Here is a 22054-nt window from a genome sequence, read left to right on the forward strand (position 1 = left end):
CCCCTGTACTATGGTATATTTTTGATGTGTATAGACGGCGCTCTCTTGTGTATTTTTGATGTGTACCTGCTCTAGTAACCACGCCCCTTCATCCTCCCTCATAGCGTTGACCACGCCCTCTACGGCAGAGTCGTCGTCGGCCGACCTCCCCCTTACGCTATCGCAATGCCCTTCCGTTAGCTGTCTCTTCAATGACAGCTCTGTCATACGTTCTAACTCCTCCCACTACTTAGTCATTAGAATATCTCCGCCCTTTCTCTCTATGGGCTTTAAGGATGACCCCTCCCCACTGCTATCTCCCTATGCGCCTATAATTATAACCCCGCCCCCTCAGGCCAAAGTGGTTTCCGGGCTGAGTCCTCCCACTGCTGTCTTCGGCTCCTCATATGACTCCGCCCCTTCCCTCTCTACCGTATGTTAAAGCGCTCGCTACATTCCGTTGGCTCCTCCTCTCTGCTGAATGGGCAGAGCAGGGCCTGTTCTAACTCCTCCCACCATCCTTTTCCCTTACGGCAGCTTCTCTCCTCCCTCCCGGCGTTGGCTCCGCCTCTCCTCCCTCGCCTATGACAAAGCCCCCTCCCTCCTCGTAGCGGTGACTCCGCCCCTCCAGTGCCTGGCTCATTTCCTTCACTTCTCCCGCCTTTGTGGGCCCCTGATCTGCCTGTCAGCGAGCGAGAACTTGGGTCATGTCCGGCACACCGGCCGCCAACGACTGCAGCCCCCCCGGCACACAGAAGAGACCCCGGAACGATGTGGGCAATAAGGTCATCGTGGTCCTCGGGGCACAATGGGGGGACGAGGGCAAAGGAAAGGTGGTGGATCTGCTGGCCACGGACGCCGATGTGGTGTGCAGGTGTCAGGTACGTCCGTTACCCCGGGGTGTCCTCTACTGATCTCCGGGGTGTCCTCTACTGATCCCCGGGGTGGACCATTCATCGGGACGGTGTGTGTGATCCCCGCCATCTCCATCACCGGGAAACACGTGTTCTCTGCAGGAGGCGGAGTGAGACTCCTCCGTACACCGATCACCCCGGGAGGTCCTCAATGTCATCTCCTGTCATCCCGCCTGTCACCCCCATCATCCCACCTCTATGCTGAGACACCCCTCACCCGGCACTGTGTACACTTCATAGGGGCCCCTCAGTACGGGTCCTCTGTATAAAGGGGGGCCCCTTCAGTGTGGGTTCTGTATAAAGGGGGGCCCCTTCAGTGTGGGTTCTGTATATAGGGGGGGCCCTCAGTGTGGGTTCTGTATAAAGGGGGGGCCCCTTCAGTGCGGGTTCTGTATATAGGGGGGGCCCTCAGTGTGGGTTCTGTATAAAGGGGGGGCCCCTTCAGTGTGGGTTCTGTATAAAGGGGGGGGGGCCCTCAGTGTGGGTTCTGTGTATAGGGGGGGCCCTCAGTGTGGGTTCTGTATAAAGGGGAGGGGGCCCTCAGTGTGGGTTCTGTATAAAGGGGGGGCCCCTTCAGTGTGGGTTCTGTATAAAGGGGGGGGCCCCTTCAGTGTGGGTTCTGTGTATAGGGGGGGGCCCTCAGTGTGGGTTCTGTATAAAGGGGGGGGGGCCCTCAGTGTGGGTTTTGTATAAAGGGGGGGGCCCCTCAGTGTGGGTTTTGTATAAAGGGGGGGGCCCTCAGTGTGGGTTCTGTATAAAGGGGGGGGCCCTCAGTGTGGGTTCTGTATAAAGGGGGGGCCCCTTCAGTGTGGGTTCTGTATAAAGGGGGGGCCCTCAGTGTGGGTTCTGTATATAGGGGGGGGCCCTCAGTGTGGGTTCTGTGTATAAAGGGGGGGCCCTCAGTGTGGGTTCTGTGTATAGGGGGGGGCCCTCAGTGTGGGTTCTGTATAAAGGGGGGGGCCCCTTCAGTGTGGGTTCTGTATAAAGGGGGGGGCCCCTCAGTGTGGGTTCTGTGTATAGGGGGGGCCCTCAGTGTGGGTTCTGTATAAAGGGGGGGGGCCCCTCAGTGTGGGTTCTGTATAATGGGGGGGCCCTCAGTGTGGGTTCTGTGTATAGGGGGGGGCCCTCAGTGTGGGTTCTGTATAAAGGGGGGGCCCTCAGTGTGGGTTCTGTATATAAGGGGGGGCCCCCTCAGTGTGGGTTCTGTATATAAGGGGGGGCCCCTCAGTGTGGGTTCTGTATAAAGGGGGGGCCCCTCAGTGTGGGTTCTGTATAAAGGGGGGGCCCCTCAGTGTGGGTTCTGTATAAAGGGGGGGGGGCCCCCTCAGTGTGGGTTCTGTATAAAGGGGGGGCCCCCCTCAGTGTGGGTTCTGTATATAGGGGGGCCCCTCAGTGCTGGTTCTGTATAAAGGGGGGGCCCTCAGTGTGGGTTCTGTATATAGGGGGACGCCCTGGGATATATATATATATATATATATATATATATATACCGTGTGTGCTGTATATAGTGGGTTCTGGTTCTCTATATAATGTGTGTATGTATAGGGACCCTTGGGTGTTTTTTTCCTCCCTGTATGGTTTGAATATTGCCCGTGTGTGAGGTGTATAGAGGGGGCCCCTGAGCTGTATATAGCGGGGCCCCTCTCTATCAGTCTGGCTTAGTAAAGCAGTGTTGGGTGTGTAATGCTGGACTCCTCTCATCCAATCAGAATTCATCTCTGATGTGGTGTCGGGTTGCTATGGGTTTTGCTATGGGTTACCTCACATTGTTGGCTCCTATACTGTGCAATGTGTAGAATATCTCCATCTATATTAAGTGCTGGACCTATCCCGGGGAGGTGTTCTGTGGCTTCTGTTCCGGCACCAGGAAGAAGTGTGCAGATCGGGGGAGTCACCAGTCCTCATCCTCTCGCTGGTCCTGTTGGTGACTTCCAGTGTTGTAGGTGAAGGGTCAGTGTGACGGCCGGGGAACCGGCATTTCCAGAAGGACAGTCAGTGCTGGGCGATGGCAGATTCCTCTTAGGACTGCTTTATGTTGAAGGGGACCTCTGCGGAGACAATGTACGGCTGTATGGCTCTTCTCCTCACACCACGGCTTTTATGACTTTATTTTACTTCAGTTATTCCCCCTCCCCCTTTCTCTAAATTGCGATGTTTGTGAGGGAAAGCACAACGCCTTTCAGATCTGAGGCAGGTTCGTGTTTCCCGCCAGCGGATGCAAAGTGGGACCCTTGCTCTGTTTTTGAAGCAGTGGTCTCTCTGTAGAGGTCCAACACACCACCTGCTGAGTCGGAGCTCTCCAATCGGGAAACATCACCTTTGCTGATTGCGCAGAAGCAAATTTAAGCGTATTCTGGTAACCAGATATGCTTAAATTAGGCTAAGATACGAGCGTCGTATCTTAAAGTGTAATTTTTAGGCTGGCCGCTAGGTGGCGCTTCCTTTGCGGTCGGCGTAGAATATGTAAATCGCTAGATATGCCGATTCACAAAAGTGCGCCCGGCCGACGCAGTAAAGATACGCCGTTTACGTAAGGCATTTTCAGGCGTATAGTTATTCCATCAAAAAGCTGGACTAGTAATGTTAAGTATGGCCGTCGTTCCCGCGTCGAAATTTGAACATTTTGCGTAAGTCGTTCGTGAATAGGGCTGGACGTAATTTACGTCCACGTTGAAACCAATAGGTCCTTGCGGCGTACTTTGCCGCAATGCACACTGGGATATGTACACGGACGGCGCATGCGCCCTTCCTAAAAAAAACGTCAATCACGTCAGGTCAACCCATATTAACATAAAACACACCCCCTCGGCCTAATTTGAATTAGGCGCGCTTACGCCCGCCGCATTTACGCTACGCCGCCGTAACTTAGCAGGCAAGTACTTTGTGAATACAGTACTTGCCTTGCTAACTTACGGTAGCGTAAATACGATACGCCGCCGCAAGGTTGTGCCCGCCTACCTGAATCCAGCTATGACTCCGCAAGAGGTCTCAGACCTCTGCAGAGAGACCACTGCTTCCACACAGAGAGCGAGGGTCCCACTCTGCATCCGCCGGCAGGGGCAGGCTTCTTTACTCGGGCTGTGACTACTTTAGGAAGAAAATGACGTCTAAGACGAGAACAAGTCGTGTCTTGCTGCACCTGGAATGTGTGTATTGTTATTGTGCGTTGCCATCATGTGATCCATAGGAGGGGATCACAGGAGTCAAAGTGTTTGCTGTCCCCAAACTTCTCAGTATAAGGGCCACAAATATTCAGGTGCTGAGGAAAAATCTGTTTTATAAATCCATGAATAATTAACCACTTAAGCCCCGGACCATTTTGCAGCTAAATGCCCAGGCCAGGTTTTGCGATTCGGCACTGCGTCGCTTTAACAGACAATTGCGCGGTCGTGCGACGTGGCTCCCAAACAAAATTGGCGTCCTTTTTTCCCCACAAATAGAGCTTTCTTTTGGTGGTATTTAATCACCTCTGCGGTTTTTATTTTTTGCGCTATAAACAAAAATATTGCATTTTTTCAAAATTGTTGCTCTATTTTTTGCTATAATAAATATCCCCCAAAAACATATATAAAAAAATGTTTCCTCAGTTTAGGCCGATTCGTATTCTTCTTCCTATTTTTGGTAAAAGAAAATCGCAATAAGCGTTTATCGATTGGTTTGCGCAAAATTTATAGCGTTTACAAAATAGGGGATAGTTTTATTGCATTTTTATTTAATTATTTTTTTTTTATACTACTATTGGCGGCGATCAGCTTTTTTTTTTTTTTTTTCATGACTGCGACATTATGGCGGACAATTCGGACAATTTTGACACATTTTCGGGACCATTGGCATTTTCACAGCAAAAAATGCATTTAAATTGCATTGTTGTGAAAATGACAGTTGCAGTTTGGGAGTTAACCACAGGGGCACTGTAGGAGTTAGTGTTCATCTAGTATGTGTTTACAACTGTAGGGGGGTGTGGCTGTAGTTCTGACATCATCGATCGAGTCTCCCTAATAAAAGGATCACTCGATCGATACGCCGCCACAGTGAAGCACGGGGAAGCCGTGTTTACATACGGCTCTCCCCGTGCTTCAGCCTCGGGGAGCGATCGCGACGGAGCGGCTATAAACGAATAGCCGCGCCGTCGTCCCGGATCGCTCCCCGAGGGAACCCGACCGCCGCATGTAGCGGGGGGGGGGTCCCGATCGGACCCCCCACCCGCTAGAAGGCAAGGACGTATATATACGTCCTTCTGCCTGTCCGTGCCATTCTGCGGATGTAAATAGTCGTGCGGCGGGCGTTAAGGGGTTAATGTGTATTAACTGGATCCGTTTTTTTTCCGCCACTTAGAGTTCCTGCTTTACAACAGCGTATTCATCAGGGTCATCATCGGAGCCCTCCATTTTGCCCCCCCTTATGTCAGGGACGCCATCAGAGCCCCCTTTAGGAGATGGGAATGAAGCGGCACAAAAACCTAATGGGTTCATGTGCTGACAGTAGGTGAGAGCAGAGGTGAGCCCATCAGTGTGCTGCTTCTCCTTTCCCTGTCCAGTCACAGGGTGGGGGAGGAGCCATGACAGCCTGGGCTCAGAGGAAGTGGGTTGATATAGCTGGCTGCCATTCAACCCAGAATACTGAAGACCTCTAGTGGCAGAAAACTATTGCGGAGGGGGAATTCAGGTAATTTTTTTTTGGACTGAAGCTCTTCTAGGGCTCTTCATGATAACGGGTGTTTGGTGTCCTTCACCTCGTCCGCCTCCTTAAACGGCTTGGAACAAAGAGCAGCTGAATGCATCAAGTCCTAAAAACTAGGGTTGTCCCGATACCGATACTAGTATCGGTATCTGGGCCGATTCTGAGTATTTGCAGGAGCACTTGTACTCCCGCAAATGCCCCCGATACCTAAATAGAATACTTCCCCCCCCCCCCCCCCCCGTCCCCCGCCAACACTACGCCGCATCCCCGCTGCCGCCGCCACTTAATTAATACGGCGAGGAACATTACAGCTTTCATTTGAATAGCTGTAGTGTTTCCCGCCGTGCCGCGTATAGACACTCCCCCTTGCTCGGGTGAACTGTCCAATCCCGAGCAAGGGGAAGTGTCTATACGCAGCGCGGCGTGAAATACTACAGCTATTCAAATGAAAGCTGTAATGTTCGCCGCCCGTATTAACCAAGCGGCGGCAGCAGCGGGGATGCGGCAGCATGTAGGTAAGGGGGACATGGCTGTATATATGGGGGGGGGGACATGGCTGCATTTGGGGACACATTTAAAAAAAAGAATCGGTATTCGGTATCGGCGAGTACTTGAAAAAAAGTATCGGTACTTGTACTCAGTCCTAAAAAAGTGGTATCGGGACAACCCTACAAAAAACAAATGTCAGTCCTGATCATAGAATGTTTCCGGAGTCTGAGGTTTTCTCTAGTTGAAGTCAATGGAGCTGGCTTCTAAATGACAAATACCCTGTCACACACACCCACAATATAAGATCCTTATATTAGTTCATTTTGTATAGTATGTTAATGTTTCCAGCTTTATACTCATTTTGGTTGCTGAGCGCTGTTCCTCCGTTGGTCTTGGTTATTATCGTGTCCATCAGCAATGTTCTCCTCTGCCTAGCTCTGCATTCATCATGCTATAAAATTGATTTAATTCATGAGATTGATCCATAAATCTCTAAGACTCATGTTTCCCGTCTCCACAATGGCGCGGTTGGTCGTATTTCTCACCTGCCACTCTGATACTGCGGCAGGTTCTGTTGTTTATGTCCGGGATTCTCAGCGGTGGCTGCAATGTGTGTTGGGGGGTTGATATCCCTGGATGTCTAACATGATTTGTCATTGCTTGTAGAAAGGTCCGTGGTGAATTCAAAGTAATGCACTTGGGGGGGAGGGGGGGGATAATCCTTCCTAGTACAATGTTGGGGTGGAGCATTTTTTTCAGATAAATGCAGCAGGAGGGCCAAAAGTATTGCTCTTGCTCTAACGTTCGCAGCGATATCTCACATGTGTGGTTTGAACACCGTTTTCATATGTGGGCGGGACTTACGAGTGCGGTCGCTTCTGTATACGAGCACACGGGAACAGGGGCGCTTTAATTTTTTTTTTTTTTTTTTATTTCCTTTTACTTTATTTAGTTTGACATGTTTTTCCCCCCCAAAAAATGTTTTGATCACTTTTATTCCTATTACAAGGAATGTAAACATCCCTTGTAATAGGAATATAGCATGACAGGTCCTCTTTACAGTGAGATGTGGGGTCAATAACACCCCACATCTCACCTCTAGGCTGGGAAGCCTGGAAAAAAAACAAAAACGATCCTGGCTTCGATCGTAGCGGTGAGATGGGAGAAGCACCGGAGGAAGAAGGGAGGGGGGACATCCCCTTTCGCCTCCCGTAAGAACAATCAAGAGGCGGAACAGCCGACATGATTGTTCCTATGGTGTAGGGAATCGCCGACTTAAAAAGAGGATATCTGAATGATGCCTGTAGCTGCAGGCATCATTCAGATATCCCTGCACAAAGTCGAGGACGTCATATGACGGCCGGCGGGCAGGAAGTGGTTAAAACGCATGTGTGTTTTTTTATTTTTTTTTGGGGTATTGCAGAGTATTGGCGCGGGGGTTGCAGGGATGGATCTGTGACTGCAATAGTCACAGATCCATCCACAGCGCTGCTGACACCCGCGCTCCCCCCTCTCACACTGTACCGATCGGTACAGAGAGGAGGTAGGAACCGGCGTCATCAAATGACGCCGGTTTGTTTACATGTGATCGCTCCGTCATTGGACGGAGCGATCACATGGTAAACGGCCGCTATCAGCGGCAATTTACCGCGATCCGTGATGCGCCGGGTCCTCTGGACCCGGCGGACACTCCAGTGTGCGCCCCAAGGGGAGCGCGATTCTGGGAGGATGTCCATGGACGTCCTCACAGAGTTAAGCAACCACTTTGCCGCCGTATTTTGCCTGTAGGCGGTGAGCAAGTGGTTAACAGAGCTTTATTTGTGAGAACAAAATGATAAAATTTGTTTGGGTACAGTGTTGCATGACCCCGCAATTGTCAAAGTGCGACAGTGCTGGAAACTGTCCTAGAAGGGGTGAAATTGCTCAGTATTGAAGTGGTTAAAGGTCGGCCGCTACAAAAAGTGTAGCTGCTGACTTTTAACAAATGCACTCGCCTGTCCCATAGTCCAGCAATGTGGCCGCCCAAAGCCTCGCTCCTCTCCGTGGCGGCATTGTCAGTGTGAGCGCCCAGGTGTGACAGCTTGCGGCTTGACCTGCGCGAGTCGCTCTGCGATTAGTCAGGCAATCTTCTGGGACCTGTGATGTGTCGCAGAAGATTGCGGGGAGGTAGGGGGAGAAGAGTCGCCTAGGTGGCGGGGAGACTAGAACATGAAGTGGGAGCTGGGTACCTGTCAAATCATGGCTGGTGAGAATGCTGTACATGGCGTCCTGAAAATGTCAGTGCCTGGCATCGGTAGAATCCTCAGTATATTTTTAACAAAAAAAAAATTGTCTGAAAATTGAGTAATCTAAAAGTGTAACACTGAAGATGACTGTTTTCTAAAATAAAAATATCTACATGAAGCCTGCAGATTATTTATACCTTGGAAGCCAATCATCCATCATTGTTCAGATGACTATTTCAGTCTCAATAGAATAAATGATCGTCGGGTCTAAAATGGTTTGTAATCGTTGCGGTTTGCTGTGATTGTTTACATTTCGGTTTGGTTTGTTTTTGGTGTTCTTGGCAACTGCTGCAGCCTTTGTTATGAAGCAAAAGGCAAGGAAATTCCCTATAAATGTAATGTATGCATATGCCTAGACATATATATCCTCTCTATTGAGGAGTGACTCGTCCTTGGCAACCAAAATATTTTGTTTCTCTTATTTATACTTTTTCCCTTTTTTTTTTTTTTGCATCTCTGTACTTCTGTTTTCCTTCAGCCTCTTTGCAGCTGCTTCTTGTCTACTTGAACTCCCAGTAATGGCTGCGTGCCGTTTCTCAGGATGGGTTTCCTGATGGTGACAGCAGCAGACGTGCATTTAAAATACTTGCTTCTCATTGGAAGTCTGATACATGGTAATAACGCAGAAGTGGAAGACACGGACAGGACGTTGTCACCTTTTTATAATAGAAATTACCTAAATATGGGTCTTCATTGGATGGGTCTTCGTTGGTAGGGTCTTCGTTGGTAGGGTCTTCGTTGGTAGGGTCTTCGTTGGTAGGGTCTTCGTTGGTAGGGTCTTCGTTGGTAGGGTCTTCGTTGGTAGGGTCTTCGTTGGTAGGGTCTTCGTTGGTAGGGTCTTCGTTGGTTGGGTCTTCGTTGGTTGGGTCTTCGTTGGTTGGGTCTTCGTTGGTTGGGTCTTCGTTGGTTGGGTCTTCGTTGGTTGGGTCTTCGTTGGTTGGGTCTTCGTTGGTTGGGTCTTCGTTGGTTGGGTCTTCGTTGGTTGGGTCTTCGTTGGTTGGGTCTTCGTTGGTTGGGTCTTCGTTGGTTGGGTCTTCGTTGGTTGGGTCTTCGTTGGTTGGGTCTTCGTTGGTTGGGTCTTCGTTGGTTGGGTCTTCGTTGGTTGGGTCTTCGTTGGTTGGGTCTTCGTTGGTTGGGTCTTCGTTGGTTGGGTCTTCGTTGGTTGGGTCTTCGTTGGTTGGGTCTTCAGGCATTTTAGTGAAAGCTGCAGGTTTAGAAAGGTTGAAAATTACTCTCATTACATTGTATTCTTTTCACTGACTTCAGTGCTTTTTGTGATCATGATATTCATCTCCTTCTGTTCCTCCAATTACTGAAAGCCTTGCACTCAGCAGTCGTGTATTTAGATTTTGGGCTGCCCTAGGCCTTACTAAACTTGTGCACCCCCTAATTTAAATATGACCTACCCCTTCCTGTCTAGGCCACACCCCTTTCTGAAATTTGAGTAATGACACTAGTTCTTAGAGCCTGGTGGGGGGGCAATGGATTCCCTTAATTTGCATAGATTTCCTCTCGGTTCCTGCTTGGCTATGGGACAGGAAGTGAAGGGAAATCTTTGCAATGGGACAGGGATGGTAAAAAAATAAACCGACAGGGGCTATAACCCTCCCTTACTCTATCCAAAATGAAAAATGTTGCCCATAGTTCTACTTTAAAGCGGGAGTTCACCCATTTCTAAAAAATTTTTTTTTCTTCCCCTAGATTCCTGCTCGTTCGGTCTAGGGGAATCGGCTATTTGTATTAAAATAGGTGCAGTACTTACCCGTTTTCGAGCTGCATCTTCTTCCGTCGCTTCCGGGTATGGTCTTCGGGAGCGGGCGTTCCTTCTTGATTGACAGTCTTCCGAGAGGCTTCCGACGGTCGCATCCATCGCGTCACTCGTAGCCGAAAGAAGCCGAACGTCGGTGCGGCTCTATACTGCGCCTGCGCACCGACGTTCGGCTTCTTTCGGAAAATCGTGACGCGATGGATGCGACCGTCGGAAGCCTCTCGGAAACCTGTCAATCAAGAAGGAACGCCCATTCCCGAAGCCCATACCCGGAAGCGACGGAGAGGATGCGTCTCGTAAACGGGTAAGTACTGCACCTATTTTTAAATAGCCGATTCCCCTAGTAATAACGAGCAGGAATCTAAGGGGGAAAAGTGCCCTCTAAGGGTGAACCCCCGCTTTAAGCACAAATTTCTGATAATTTTGTGGAGAGGACTAAGAAGATATAACCATGCCAATGGTGCAGCAGAAAACATATAGCACATTGAGGAAGGTTTGTGTTCCAGGCTGATAGGACAGTCAAAAATTAGAAGCAGCTTGCGTTACACTAACAGTGTAGCGCAAGCCGGCGTGGACTCTTTCCGTGCTGCCCTGGGCCTTGTTGGCCTAGGCCAGGATACAGCGTTGGCATTCAATGAAAAGAATACAAGGGGTTTTCTGAATGGAGTTGTACAAGGAGCAATCTGCTGTGATCAGTGTACTATTGGCAGAACTACAAGACTGCTTGCCAAACATTAGACGTTTGCAGTATTGTAGGGGGTGAATTGAAGTACTGAACATCCTATAACCTCGCTTATTGCACACCTCCATTCAGAAAATGGAGGGGGTGTCATTTATTTTTACACGGCAATATGGTCTGAAATTGAGGTGTGCGTGGGGTGTTTTTTTTTTTTTTTTTTTTTTCTCTTCTCCCCTGGAGTTGGTTTTAAAATGGGATTTCATTGATTTGGGTTTACATCTATTAATCATTGAGTGCCAGACAGGGAATTCCATTGCCATAGACCTCAGATGGTGTTTTCCTCTTTTGATAAATAAGGTCTGTTCTGAGCCGGGATTTCCTTAGACGTCTTTCTTATGTGTCTAGACAGGTTGGCAGATCTTGGAAGGGCTCGTCAGTGGAAACATCTCGGCGTTGTGCGTTCATTTCTATGAAGCTCTGTAGACTTGTTTTTTCCAGGAGAACCCGCAGGATGTGTACGTCTATGAAACGTTTCCTGTGCAAGCGCCTGAAAAAGCCGCACATCTCGCACCTTTTTAAAGGGACATTGATAATACTGCTCCATTGTTCAGATGGGATTGTATTCCTTCATCAGCCTTGATGTGAATGTGGAGCACAGTGTAGGTGGGGAGCTAGAACTTTCCAAAGCATGTGGGAAACCTTGTGTGTTTTGAGTCCTTCAAATGCTATACTGCCTGCGGTTCCTCACTCAGATTTCTCGCCAATTGGCTTGTTTAGTCCCAGTTAACACTACTGTGATAACAGACATCGCATGTGATTCGCACCACATTGCTGTGCAGATCACTTGCAATGTCTGTCATGCGATTTCAGCCATACAAACTGGCCTAAATACCATTTGCACCAGAATGGTACAGGACTTTTTATTTTTTTGGTCTGCACTGCGATTCTTGCACCATTTCACGGTTTGCACTTACGATCTGCAAACCAATCTGGGGGTGTCATTTGCAGTATTAAAATTGCATTATTGAAATCTACACAGGGAGATCAGTACTTGTAACAGCCCCCAATGATCATCCCTGACTGTCCTCTGCTCCCCTGTCCTGTTTCCTTCTCTGTCTGGATGAAGAGCGGAGGAAGGGGAGGATTTTTACCGGCTCCTTCCTATTCTGAATGCAGTCAGTGATCACTGCCTCTGGCCAATCATAACTGAGCAGAGTAAACAATTTACGATGCTTCAGTTTATGAATGGAGAGGATCCTCTGTCTCCTCTCCATTCATCTTTAGTGCAGATGAGGCGGCAGAGAAAGGGACTGGGGATGTGGGGACAGTGTCAGTGGTGGTGTGGGTTTTTTTTTTTTTTTTTATCAGGGGTCTTGCATCTTCCCTTTTGAGACAGGGAAAGGGACTAGGGACACATATTCCCCAGTCCCTTTCTCAGCTGCCTCTGTGGCACTGTAAATGAATGGAGAGAAGACAGCGGCTCCTCTTCATTCTTTAACTGAGACATCGTAATCACAGGAGGTTACAATGTTTCAGTTATGTGAATGGACAGTCAGTGATCACTGACTCTGTCCATTCAGAAAACAAAGGACCTGGGTTTACTGCCTCCTACCTCCGCTTTCCAACCTGACAGATCGAGAGGGACGGAGGGGGAGAATAGATGGGGACTGGAGGAGGATAGGGGGCAGTTGGTGTTGATCGTGTGTGGGAGAGAAGCACCGATCACCGCTGAAAGCCGTGGGGGGCTGAGAAAGAACCAGCTGTCAGACTTTTAAATCTATACAGGGTGATCGGTGCTTGTAACTCCCCCACCACACTGATCACCCTGACTGCCCAGGTATTGGGTGAAGCATCGGAGCATTTACCCAAGTACAAGTACTTTGGGTAATGCTCGGTATCGGTACCAATACTAGTATCGGTATCGGGACAACCCTTATTTAGACCCCTGACATCTCACATTCCCCCCCCCCCCCAACAGGGATGATGGGGGGAAGGAAAATTTGATATTTAAAGCAGAGGTTCACCCAAAAGTGAACCTCCTCTTTTCGGAGCCCCCACCTCCGGTGTCACATTTGACACCTTTCAGGGGGGAGGGGTGTGCAAATGCCTGTATAAAACGGGTATTTGCACCACTTCCGGGTATAGACTCCCGCGGAAGTCCGGCCCCTCCGCGTCACCCCCCCCCCCCCCCCAACCCCCCCGTTGTGTTCTGGGAAACACTCAGCTCCCAGAACACAACAGGAACCATTGGGAACTGCAGAGCGCAACTCGCGCATGCACGGTAGGGAACCAGGCAGTGAAGCCGCAGCACTTCACTTCCCGATTCCCTTACAGAGGATGACGGCGGGGGAAGCCGAGCTACTGGGCGACTTGGACAGGTAAGTGTTAGTTTTTTTAAAAGTCAGCAGCTGCTGTATTTGTAGCTGCTGACTTAATTTATTTTTTTCAGGTGAAGCCCCGCTTTAATTTGTAAAAATAATAAAAAATAAAACCACTGACCGTGTCGTAGCCCCCCCCTCCCAAAAAAAAATTAAGCACTTTAAAAAAAAAAGTATATAAATTGTAAACAATATAAAAAATTTGAATTGTAAAAAAAAATAAACTACCGACACCGTACACACCTCATCAGTGCTACTGTCACATGACATTTAAAAAAAAAGTATGAAATCGGTATCGGGGAAATGCTGCAAAAATTATCGGTACTTGTACTCGGTCTTAAAGTGGTATCCGTGCAAAATATAACATTTTTGGTTCTTTATTACTGTGTTTTAAGGTCACCTTGACATTGACTTTCCCTGAGTGACCAGCACTGAAAGCGTCCCGTCTTTTAGTTCCTCCCGTGTTTGAGAGAGGTTCATCCCGCACACAGAACGCTCTTCTAAACTCCACTTGAAAGGTCCATGTGGTCTAAAAATACAGCGAGCTGACTCCTCAGGATGTTGTAATTAAAGAAGAGCGAGTGGCCGAGGCTCCTTATATCTCCCCGATGCGGAACAAACAGGTGGCAGATCCGTCTCGTGTCATTGCAGGCTCTGCGTCCTTTGTATGTAATATATCACACCGGACATTGGGTGGACCAATGGCAGAACATGAAGACGGCAGGAGGGTGTCAGAGGCCTTGGCTCTGATTATTCTGCAGCATAGATGTGACAGGTTGGACCGTTCACATTAAGCTGGTAGCCAGTATTGCAATGGAAGCTCAGTCTTTGTTGAAGTTGTAACATAATACAAATGATTAGCACTTTAAAAGGTAAAGAAGCTTTAATTGCAATGTTCGCTCTCAGTCCAGAGCGCTCCACACAGTACTTTTTATGCCCCTACATCAGGGCTCGACAAATCCCGGGCGCCAGGTCGCCATGGCGACTAGAAATAGGGTCCTGGCGACTTGGCTTGGAAGGGGGGGAAAAAAAAAAAAAATTTTTTTTTTTTTTTTTTTTTTTTTTTTTTGGGAATTGGCTCCATCTGGTGGTGAGCCGTTGGTATTACAAGTTATTACCACCAGATGTGTAAGCTGGCGCCATCTGGTGGTGGCCGTTGGTATTGCAAGTCAAGCATTACAAGTTAAACAGCAATTCTAATGTAATTTTTCACTGCCATCTTCTTCCCTCTAATTAGAACCCCCAAACATTATATATATTTTTTATCCCAACACCCTAGAGAATAAAATGGCGATCGTTGCAATACTTTCTGTCACGCCGTATTTGCGCAGCGGTCTTGCAAGCGCACTTTTTTTGGGAAAAAATTACACTTTTTTTAATTAAAAAATAAGACAACAGTAAAGTTATCCCCATTTTTTTTAACATTATGAAAGATAATGTTACGCCGAGTAAATTGATACCCAACATGTCACGCTTCAAAATTACGTGCGCTCGTGGAATGGCGTCAAACTTTTACCCTTTAAAATCTCCATAGGCAACGTTTAAAAAACTCTACAGGTTGCATGTTTTGAGTTACAGAGGAGGTTTAGGGCTAGAATTATTGCTCTCGCTCTACCAATCGCGGCGATACCTCACATGTGTGGTTTGAACACCATTTACATATGCGGGCGCTGCTCACGTATGTGTTCGCTTCTGCGCGCAAGCTCGTCGGGACGGGGCGCGTTTTCTGGCTCCTAACTTTTTTAGCTGGCTCCTAGATTCCAAGCAAATTTGTCAACCCCTGCCCTACATGTTCTCCGTCTGGGCAGCACCATGTAACTTGCTTCCTCTGAGCCCAGGTCATCCTGGACCTGCCCTCCGCCAGTTACTGCACAGTTGGGGAGAGGCCGCGCAATGAGCTCATCTGTCACTCTGCATTCTCCTATCAGCATGCTTGTTGTCAGCACATGTTTGGCTTTTTGTACTCGCACGCCAGCCCTGCTGTACATGGACTGCAAGAAGCTGATACCAGGTCAGGTTTGGGGGGGGGGGGGTTAAGGTCGGAAGGTTTGTGTTTATGTACCGCGTGTTCTATTTTTAGAACAGGAAGATGAGTTATAAATAGACTGGACTTGTTCCAGGAAAATCTTTTTCTTTTTTTTTTTTTTTTTTTGTCTGACCGATTTTAAATATGACTTATTGCATAAATTCTTATTTACTACTTGTAGCCGACCTGTAGTGAGTGACGGCCTTTTACATAATGTTATGAATTGTGTGGCAGGGTATCGGATTTCACATCGCTGCAATTTGTCAGGTCCAAATCGCATTACGTGTCGCACCCCGTTGTCAGCAATGGAACCATTCAAATTGCAGCGCCATTGAAAATTCCTGCACTACTTTTTGCCAATTTTATTTCAATTTATGTAGACTTCTGGTAAACGAAGCCGCAATGAAATTGAAGCCGCAAATAGCATTGATCTGCGACTTTGGGGTCACGCTAAAGTTGTGCGACTTTAAAGCGGGGGTTCACCCTTAGAGGGCACTTTTTCCCCTTAGATTCCTGCTCGTTTTTACTAGGGGAATCGGCTATTTATTTTAAAATATGAGCAGTACTTACCGTTTACGAGACGCATCCTCTCCGCCGCTTCCGGGAATGGGCGTTCCTTCTTGATTGACAGGCTTCCGAGAGGCTTCCGACGGTCGCATCCATCGCGTCACGATTTTCCGAAAGAAGCCGAACGTCGGTGCGCAGGCGCCGTATAGAGCCGCACTGACGTTCGGCTTCTTTTGGCTACGAGTGACGCGATGGATGCGACCGTCGGAAGCCTCTCGGAAGACTGTCAATCAAGAAGGAACGCCCGCTCCCGAAGACCCATACCCGGAAGCGACGGAAGAAGATGCAGCTCGAAAACGGGTAAGTACTGCTCATATTTTAATACAAATAGCCGATTCCCCTAGACCGAACGAGCGGGAAGCTAAGGGGAGAATTTTTTTTTTTTTTACAAATGGGTGAACTCCCGCTTTAAAGCTGCGCCAATGTGAATCAGGGCTAAGACAAAGGAAGGAGACAAGGCGTTGCCTTTTAGTAAACGGAGATGGTAATGGTACTTAAAGCAGAGTTCTGTACAAAAATGGAACTTCTGCTTAATCCTGGGTTTCCCAGAATAAGGCTAGGACTCAGGAATTGGAACAGGTCAAATGTCAGAAGGCGGGTTCCCAGTGGTCAAAGTTCACAGGGTGTGGCTGAGGGGGACATGCACCCCCCCCTCAGATCTAAAGCAAGTGCACTTGTAGTAAACCCCACTGATACTAATATTAAAAAAATAATTCCTGCCCGAAGTATAGTGACCTTGCCTTTTGACCCAGACACTGACCTAGATCGAACCTTGTATGTAAAATTCCCACCCCCCTCTTTGCAAGGAAAGAGATGCCTTGTATCTTTCCTCTGTTTACAGAGAAAAACACACATGGGCGGCTTTAGTGACTGATCACTGTGGTAGCTAGGGTGGTCAAATAGCCCTTTCACAGCCTGGAGGTGTGTTTGAGGTCATTGTTCTGTTGAAAAATAAATGATGGTCCAACTAAACGCAAACCGGATGGAATAGCATGCTGCTGCAAGATGCTGTGGTAGCCATGCTGGTTCAGTATGCCTTCAATTTTGATTAAATCCCCAACAGTGTCACCAGCAAAGCACCCCCACACCATCACACCTCCTCCTCCATGCTTCACGGTGGGAACCAGGCATGTAGAGTCCATCCGTTCACCTTTTCTGCGTCGCACAAAGACACGGGGGTTGGAACCAAAGATCTCAAGTTTGGACTCATCAGACCAAAGCACAGATTTCCACTGGTCTAATGTCCATTCCTTGTGTTCTTTAGCCCAAACAAGTCTCTTCTGTTTGTTGCCTTTCTTTAGCAGTGGTTTCCTAGCAGATATTCTACCATGAAGGCCTGATTCACACAGTCTCCTCTTAACAGTTCTAGAGATGTGTCTGCTGCAAAAGGTGGAAGAACCTAGAATATGAAATATATTTTCAGTTGTTTCACACTTTTTTGTTATGTATAATTCCACATGTGTTAATTCATAGTTTTGATGCCTTCAGTGTGAATGTACAATTTTCATAGTCATGAAAATAAAGAAAACTCTTTGAATGAGAAGGTGTCCAAACTTTTGGTCTGTACTGTATGGGGCCCCATGGCACAAAAGCCCAGTTCAGTGGTGCCGCACGTTGGCAGGAAGGGTTAAAATATCCATCATAGACTGTGTTATAGGAAGAGGTGTCCCTGTTGGAGGATTTTCACTCTATTCCTCAAAACAGAAGGGTAAACCCTCCCTTATCCCAAGATAAAAACCTGACAGGAGGTTTAAACATGCTTCTTTCCGGTCAAGTAAAGGCAAAAAATCTACTTTTTATTTTATTTTTTAAATGTAGGTTTGAGGGAGCCCATTCCATGTCTTCTGTAGCAGGTTGTTGACAGGAGGTTGGATGGGTGAGGATGGTGTAAAGTCATCAGATTCCTGACTCAAGAGGGGAGGCTGCTGTAAAGTGCTGAGAACTTGAGGAATGTGCGTACCACAAGGCCTGTCAGATGTTAGTATCTCACAGCGGCTCTAGGCTGATCTCCATCTCGTTTCCTTCAACCCCCACCAAGAATCATTTATAGATTCTTATATGGAGTACAATAAAGTGGCTATACCTGTACATGGCTCCACCTTGCTGGTGACGTGTCACAGGTGAACCTCGGTGTCTAGTTTGGGACATCCTGTACATGGGTTCATGTATCCAAGAGTAGTTAGGACTAGACTTCATGGGCTTTTCAGAGCCGTTTTGCCAAAATGAACGTTTGGTTTAAAGGGTTAAGTTCACCTTTACCAAAAAAAAATTGCCTATGCAGGTAAGTGGGCACATGTAGACCTGTAAAACAAACTGGGCAGCTCTGACTAAAGTAGGCTGGGGGTTTCTTAGCAGGGTGGGAGGATGCCATCTCTGGGATTTTTTTTTTTTTTTGGCCAGGCTTCAGGAAGTATGTAACGGGCCTAAATCAAGAGTAAGTGCCTTAGCCAACTTTAGGTGTTCCGATCAAGTTTTTCAGGCAAACGTGATCTGAAGGACCATTCGTTCCTGAAGAGCAGGCAGGTGTAAATGGACTTGTGCCCGCTTTACACCCACGTACCTCTCTCTCTAATCGGGCTCACTAGGAAAAAATAGGACATGACTCCATCTTCCCTTTAAACTGTCTCTAAATTTGTTTCAGGCGTTTATTTATTCCACCCCCTTCCTGCCCAGGCCATTTTTCAGCTTTCAGCGTTGTCGCACTTTGACAATTGCGCGGTCATGCAACACTGTACCCAAATGAAATTATAAAACGCAATATGTTTTTACTTTGCTATAATATCCATTATTTTTTTTATTTTTTTCTCAGTTTAGGCCGATGCGTATTCTTCTTCTACATATTTTTGGTAAAAAAAAAAACGCAATAAGCGTATATTGATTGGTTTGTGCAAAAGTTATAGCAGCTTCCCTGTTCACACGGGGCAAATTTACATTTTCTCATCGATGAACTGCTGTGCAAATATTTTATAAATTCATTGTGTGTATATCTCCATCTCAAAGTATTGGGACACCTGCCTTTACACGCCCATGAACTTGAATGACACCCCAGTCTTAGTCCGTAGGGTTCAATATTGATTTGGCCCACCCTTTGCAGCTATAACACCTTCACCTCTTCTGGGAAGACTGTCTACAACATGGGTCTTCAAACTACGGCCCTCCAGTTGTTCAGGAACTACAATTCCCATCATGCCTAGTCATGTCTGTGAATGTCAGTGTGTTACAATGCCTCATGGGATGTGTAGTTCTACAACAGCTGGAGGGCCATAGTTTGAGGATCCCTGGTCTACAAGGTTTAGGAGTGTCTATGGGAATGTTTGACCATTCTTCCAGAAGCGCATTTGTGATAGGCACTGATGTTGCATGAGAAGAACTCGCTAGCAGTCTCTGCTCTAATTCATCCCATCTGTGTTCGATCAGGTTGAGGTCAGGACTCTGTGCAGGCCAGTCAAGTTCCTCCACCCCAAACTCTCATAATTTCCTTATGGACCTTGCTTTGTGCACTGGTCCAAATCATTTGGTGTTGGGTTGTTTTTTTTTTTTTTAGGGCTTGGCCCTTTAGTTTCAGTGAAGAGAACTCTAAGGCCCCATACACACGAGAGGATTTATCCGCGAATACGGTCCAGCGGACCGTTTCCGCGGATAAATCCTCTCGAGGATTTCAGCGGATTTCTCTGCGATAGAGTGTACTCACCATCGCATTGAAATCCGTGCCAAAATCCTCTGGCGATGACGTGTCGCCGCGATTATGACGCGGCAACGTGCGCAACGCTGTCATATAAGGAATTCCACGCATGCGTCGAATCATTACGACGCATGCGGGGGATCCCTTTGGACGGATGGATCTGGTGAGTCTATACAGACCAGCGGATCCATCCGTTGGGATGGATTCCAGCAGATGGATTTGTTCTGCATGTCAGCGAATATTCGATCTGCTGGAATCCATCCCAGGGGAGATATATCCGCGGAAACAGATCCGCTGGAGTGTACACACCATAGGATCTATCCGCTGAAACCCATTTGCTGGGATTTTTCAGCGGATGGATTCTATCGTGTGTATGGGGCCTAAGGCATCAGCATGCCAAGATATTTTGGACAACTTCATGCTCCCAACTTCATGCTCCCAACTTCATGCTCCCAACTTCATGCTCCCAACTTCATGCTCCCAACTTCATGCTCCCAACTTCATGCTCCCAACTTCATGCTCCCAACTTCATGCTCCCAGTTTGAGGATGGCCCCTTCCTGTTCCAACATGACTGCTCACCAGTGCACAAAGCAAGGTCCATAAATACATGGCTGAGTAAGTTTGGGGTGCAGGAACTTGAGTGGCCTGCACAGAGTCCTGACCTCAACCGGCTAGAACACCTTTAGGATGAATTGGAGCAGAGACTGCGACCCAGGAAGAAAAGAAAATTCGCTTGTTTCCCAGTCAGTAGTGATGGGGGCAGGCCTTCCACAGTACTATTGTGTTCTGCTGGTGGGGAGCCGACCCTACTGGCAGAAAGCAAGAACGCTGTGGGAGGAATCCCCCCCCCCCCCCTCAATAACAGTCAGTGTTGATAAGGGGGGGGGGGGTGACTCCTGCAGAGAAAATGCATAAATAATTTGTTTTCCAAAGAGCAATTTTCTTTCCTTCTACCCATAGTGAAGGGACAGAAAATCCAATAATCTATGAACTGCATAAGGCTGGATTTGCACCTTTTTGCATTTGTTCTTTTTGTAGATTTGCACTACAAAACGTGTTCCATAGGAAACCATTGTAAATGGACTGTAGTGCAACTCTGCAAAAAGCACTCAAACTGCATAGGTGTGAATCCAGCCTGAGACGGGAAGAAATTGTCGTCTTGCTAGTGGCTATACCGGCCGGTAGTAATCGCCTGTAAAAAAAAATCCCAACAGGCTGGTTGTACCCAAGTTGATCGATCGGCTTGGGTACAGTCAGCCTGCTCATACATGGATTGTCAGTTTCGATCCATGTTTGACCAGCTTTAGGCTCATGGAGCGATTACCTGCAATCGATCAGGCCTGCATGTGAATTGTCTTGTGTCCCAGGCCAATCATCTGTGAGATTTACATGTGAGCACATGCAATTGGCTGCAGGAGCTGTCTTTCTTCTATTGCTTTCATTGGGGGCTGCCTCTTCACCCACTTGAGACCCGTGCTATAGACGAAAGACGTCCTGCTATTTGCATTCCCCGCGCGCAGCGGGGAAACACTGTGCCCGGCACATCGCTAAAAAGCCGATGCACGTGCCTGGCGCACGATGTCCGCCAGGCTCCCGCGATCGGCGGTTACAGCAGGGACGTGGAGCTCTGTGTGTAAGGAGACCGATTCTGTGTCCCTTGTACATAGGGACACAGCATCCGTCACCTCCCCCAGTCAGTCCCCTCCCCCCACAGTTAGAATAACTCCTAGTTTACACATTTAACCCCCTTCCTCGCCCCCTAGAGTTAACCCCTTCACTGCCAGTCACATTTATACAGTAATCGATGCGTTTTTTAGCACTGTTCGCTGTGTAAATGTGAATGGTCCCAAAATAGTGTCAAAAGTGTCCGATATGTCCGCCGCAATATGTCAGGCCTGACAAAAAAAAAACTGCAGATCGCCGCCATTACTAGTAAAAAAAAAAAAAAAAAAATCCATAAATCGTTCCCATATTTTGTAGGTGCTATAACTTTTGCGCAAACCAATCAATCTACGCTTATTGCGATATTTTTTTGTAAAAAAAAAATGCAGAAGAAGAATATGTATCGGCCTAAACTGAGGGAATTTTTTTTTTTAATTGGGATATTATAACAAAGTAAAAAATTGTTTGTTTTCAAAATTTTCTGTTTTTTTTTGTATATAGCGTAAAAAATAAAAACCGCAGAGGTGATCAAATACCACCACAAGAAAGCTCTTTGTGGAGAAAAAATTATAAAAATATAATTTGGGTACAGTGTTGTATGGCCGCGCAATTGTCATTCAAAATGTGTCGGCGCTGAAAATTGGTCTGGACAGGAAGGGGGTTTAAGTGCCCAGTAATGAAGTGGTTAATTAGAAATACATTTTTATTTTGCTAGAAGACAGCAGTCCTTTTCTTCCTACCAATTAGACCGCTAATGTGACGTTCGGTGTGACAGTTTATTTAAAGCTCAGACTGCTAGGGCCCGTGTTCCTGTTCAGGCTGCACCTTAGAAATCCAGTAGAAGGTCGGGTTTTATGTTACAAGAACCCGAATGGAGGCTCCTACACTGCTTGGCATTCTGGGTAATGGTGTGTATTCATTAAGAACTCCTTTTCAAATCATTA

The 22054-nt window shown here is 47.5% G+C and overlaps 1 protein-coding gene across 1 annotated transcript in view; it reads left to right on the forward strand.

Moving 5' to 3' along the window:
* Positions 1-594: 594 nt before the first annotated feature.
* The window catches only part of ADSS1 (adenylosuccinate synthase 1), a 55095-nt gene continuing 33635 nt past the window's right edge, over positions 595-22054 (forward strand). The window contains exon 1 of the mRNA XM_040333508.1: positions 595-860. Within this exon, the coding sequence (XP_040189442.1) occupies positions 687-860 (174 nt within the window). The 5' untranslated portion in view covers positions 595-686. The remainder of the gene's footprint in view (positions 861-22054) is intronic.

This window comes from Rana temporaria, chromosome 13 (assembly GCF_905171775.1).
Source record: "Rana temporaria chromosome 13, aRanTem1.1, whole genome shotgun sequence".
Taxonomy (NCBI): domain Eukaryota; kingdom Metazoa; phylum Chordata; class Amphibia; order Anura; family Ranidae; genus Rana; species Rana temporaria.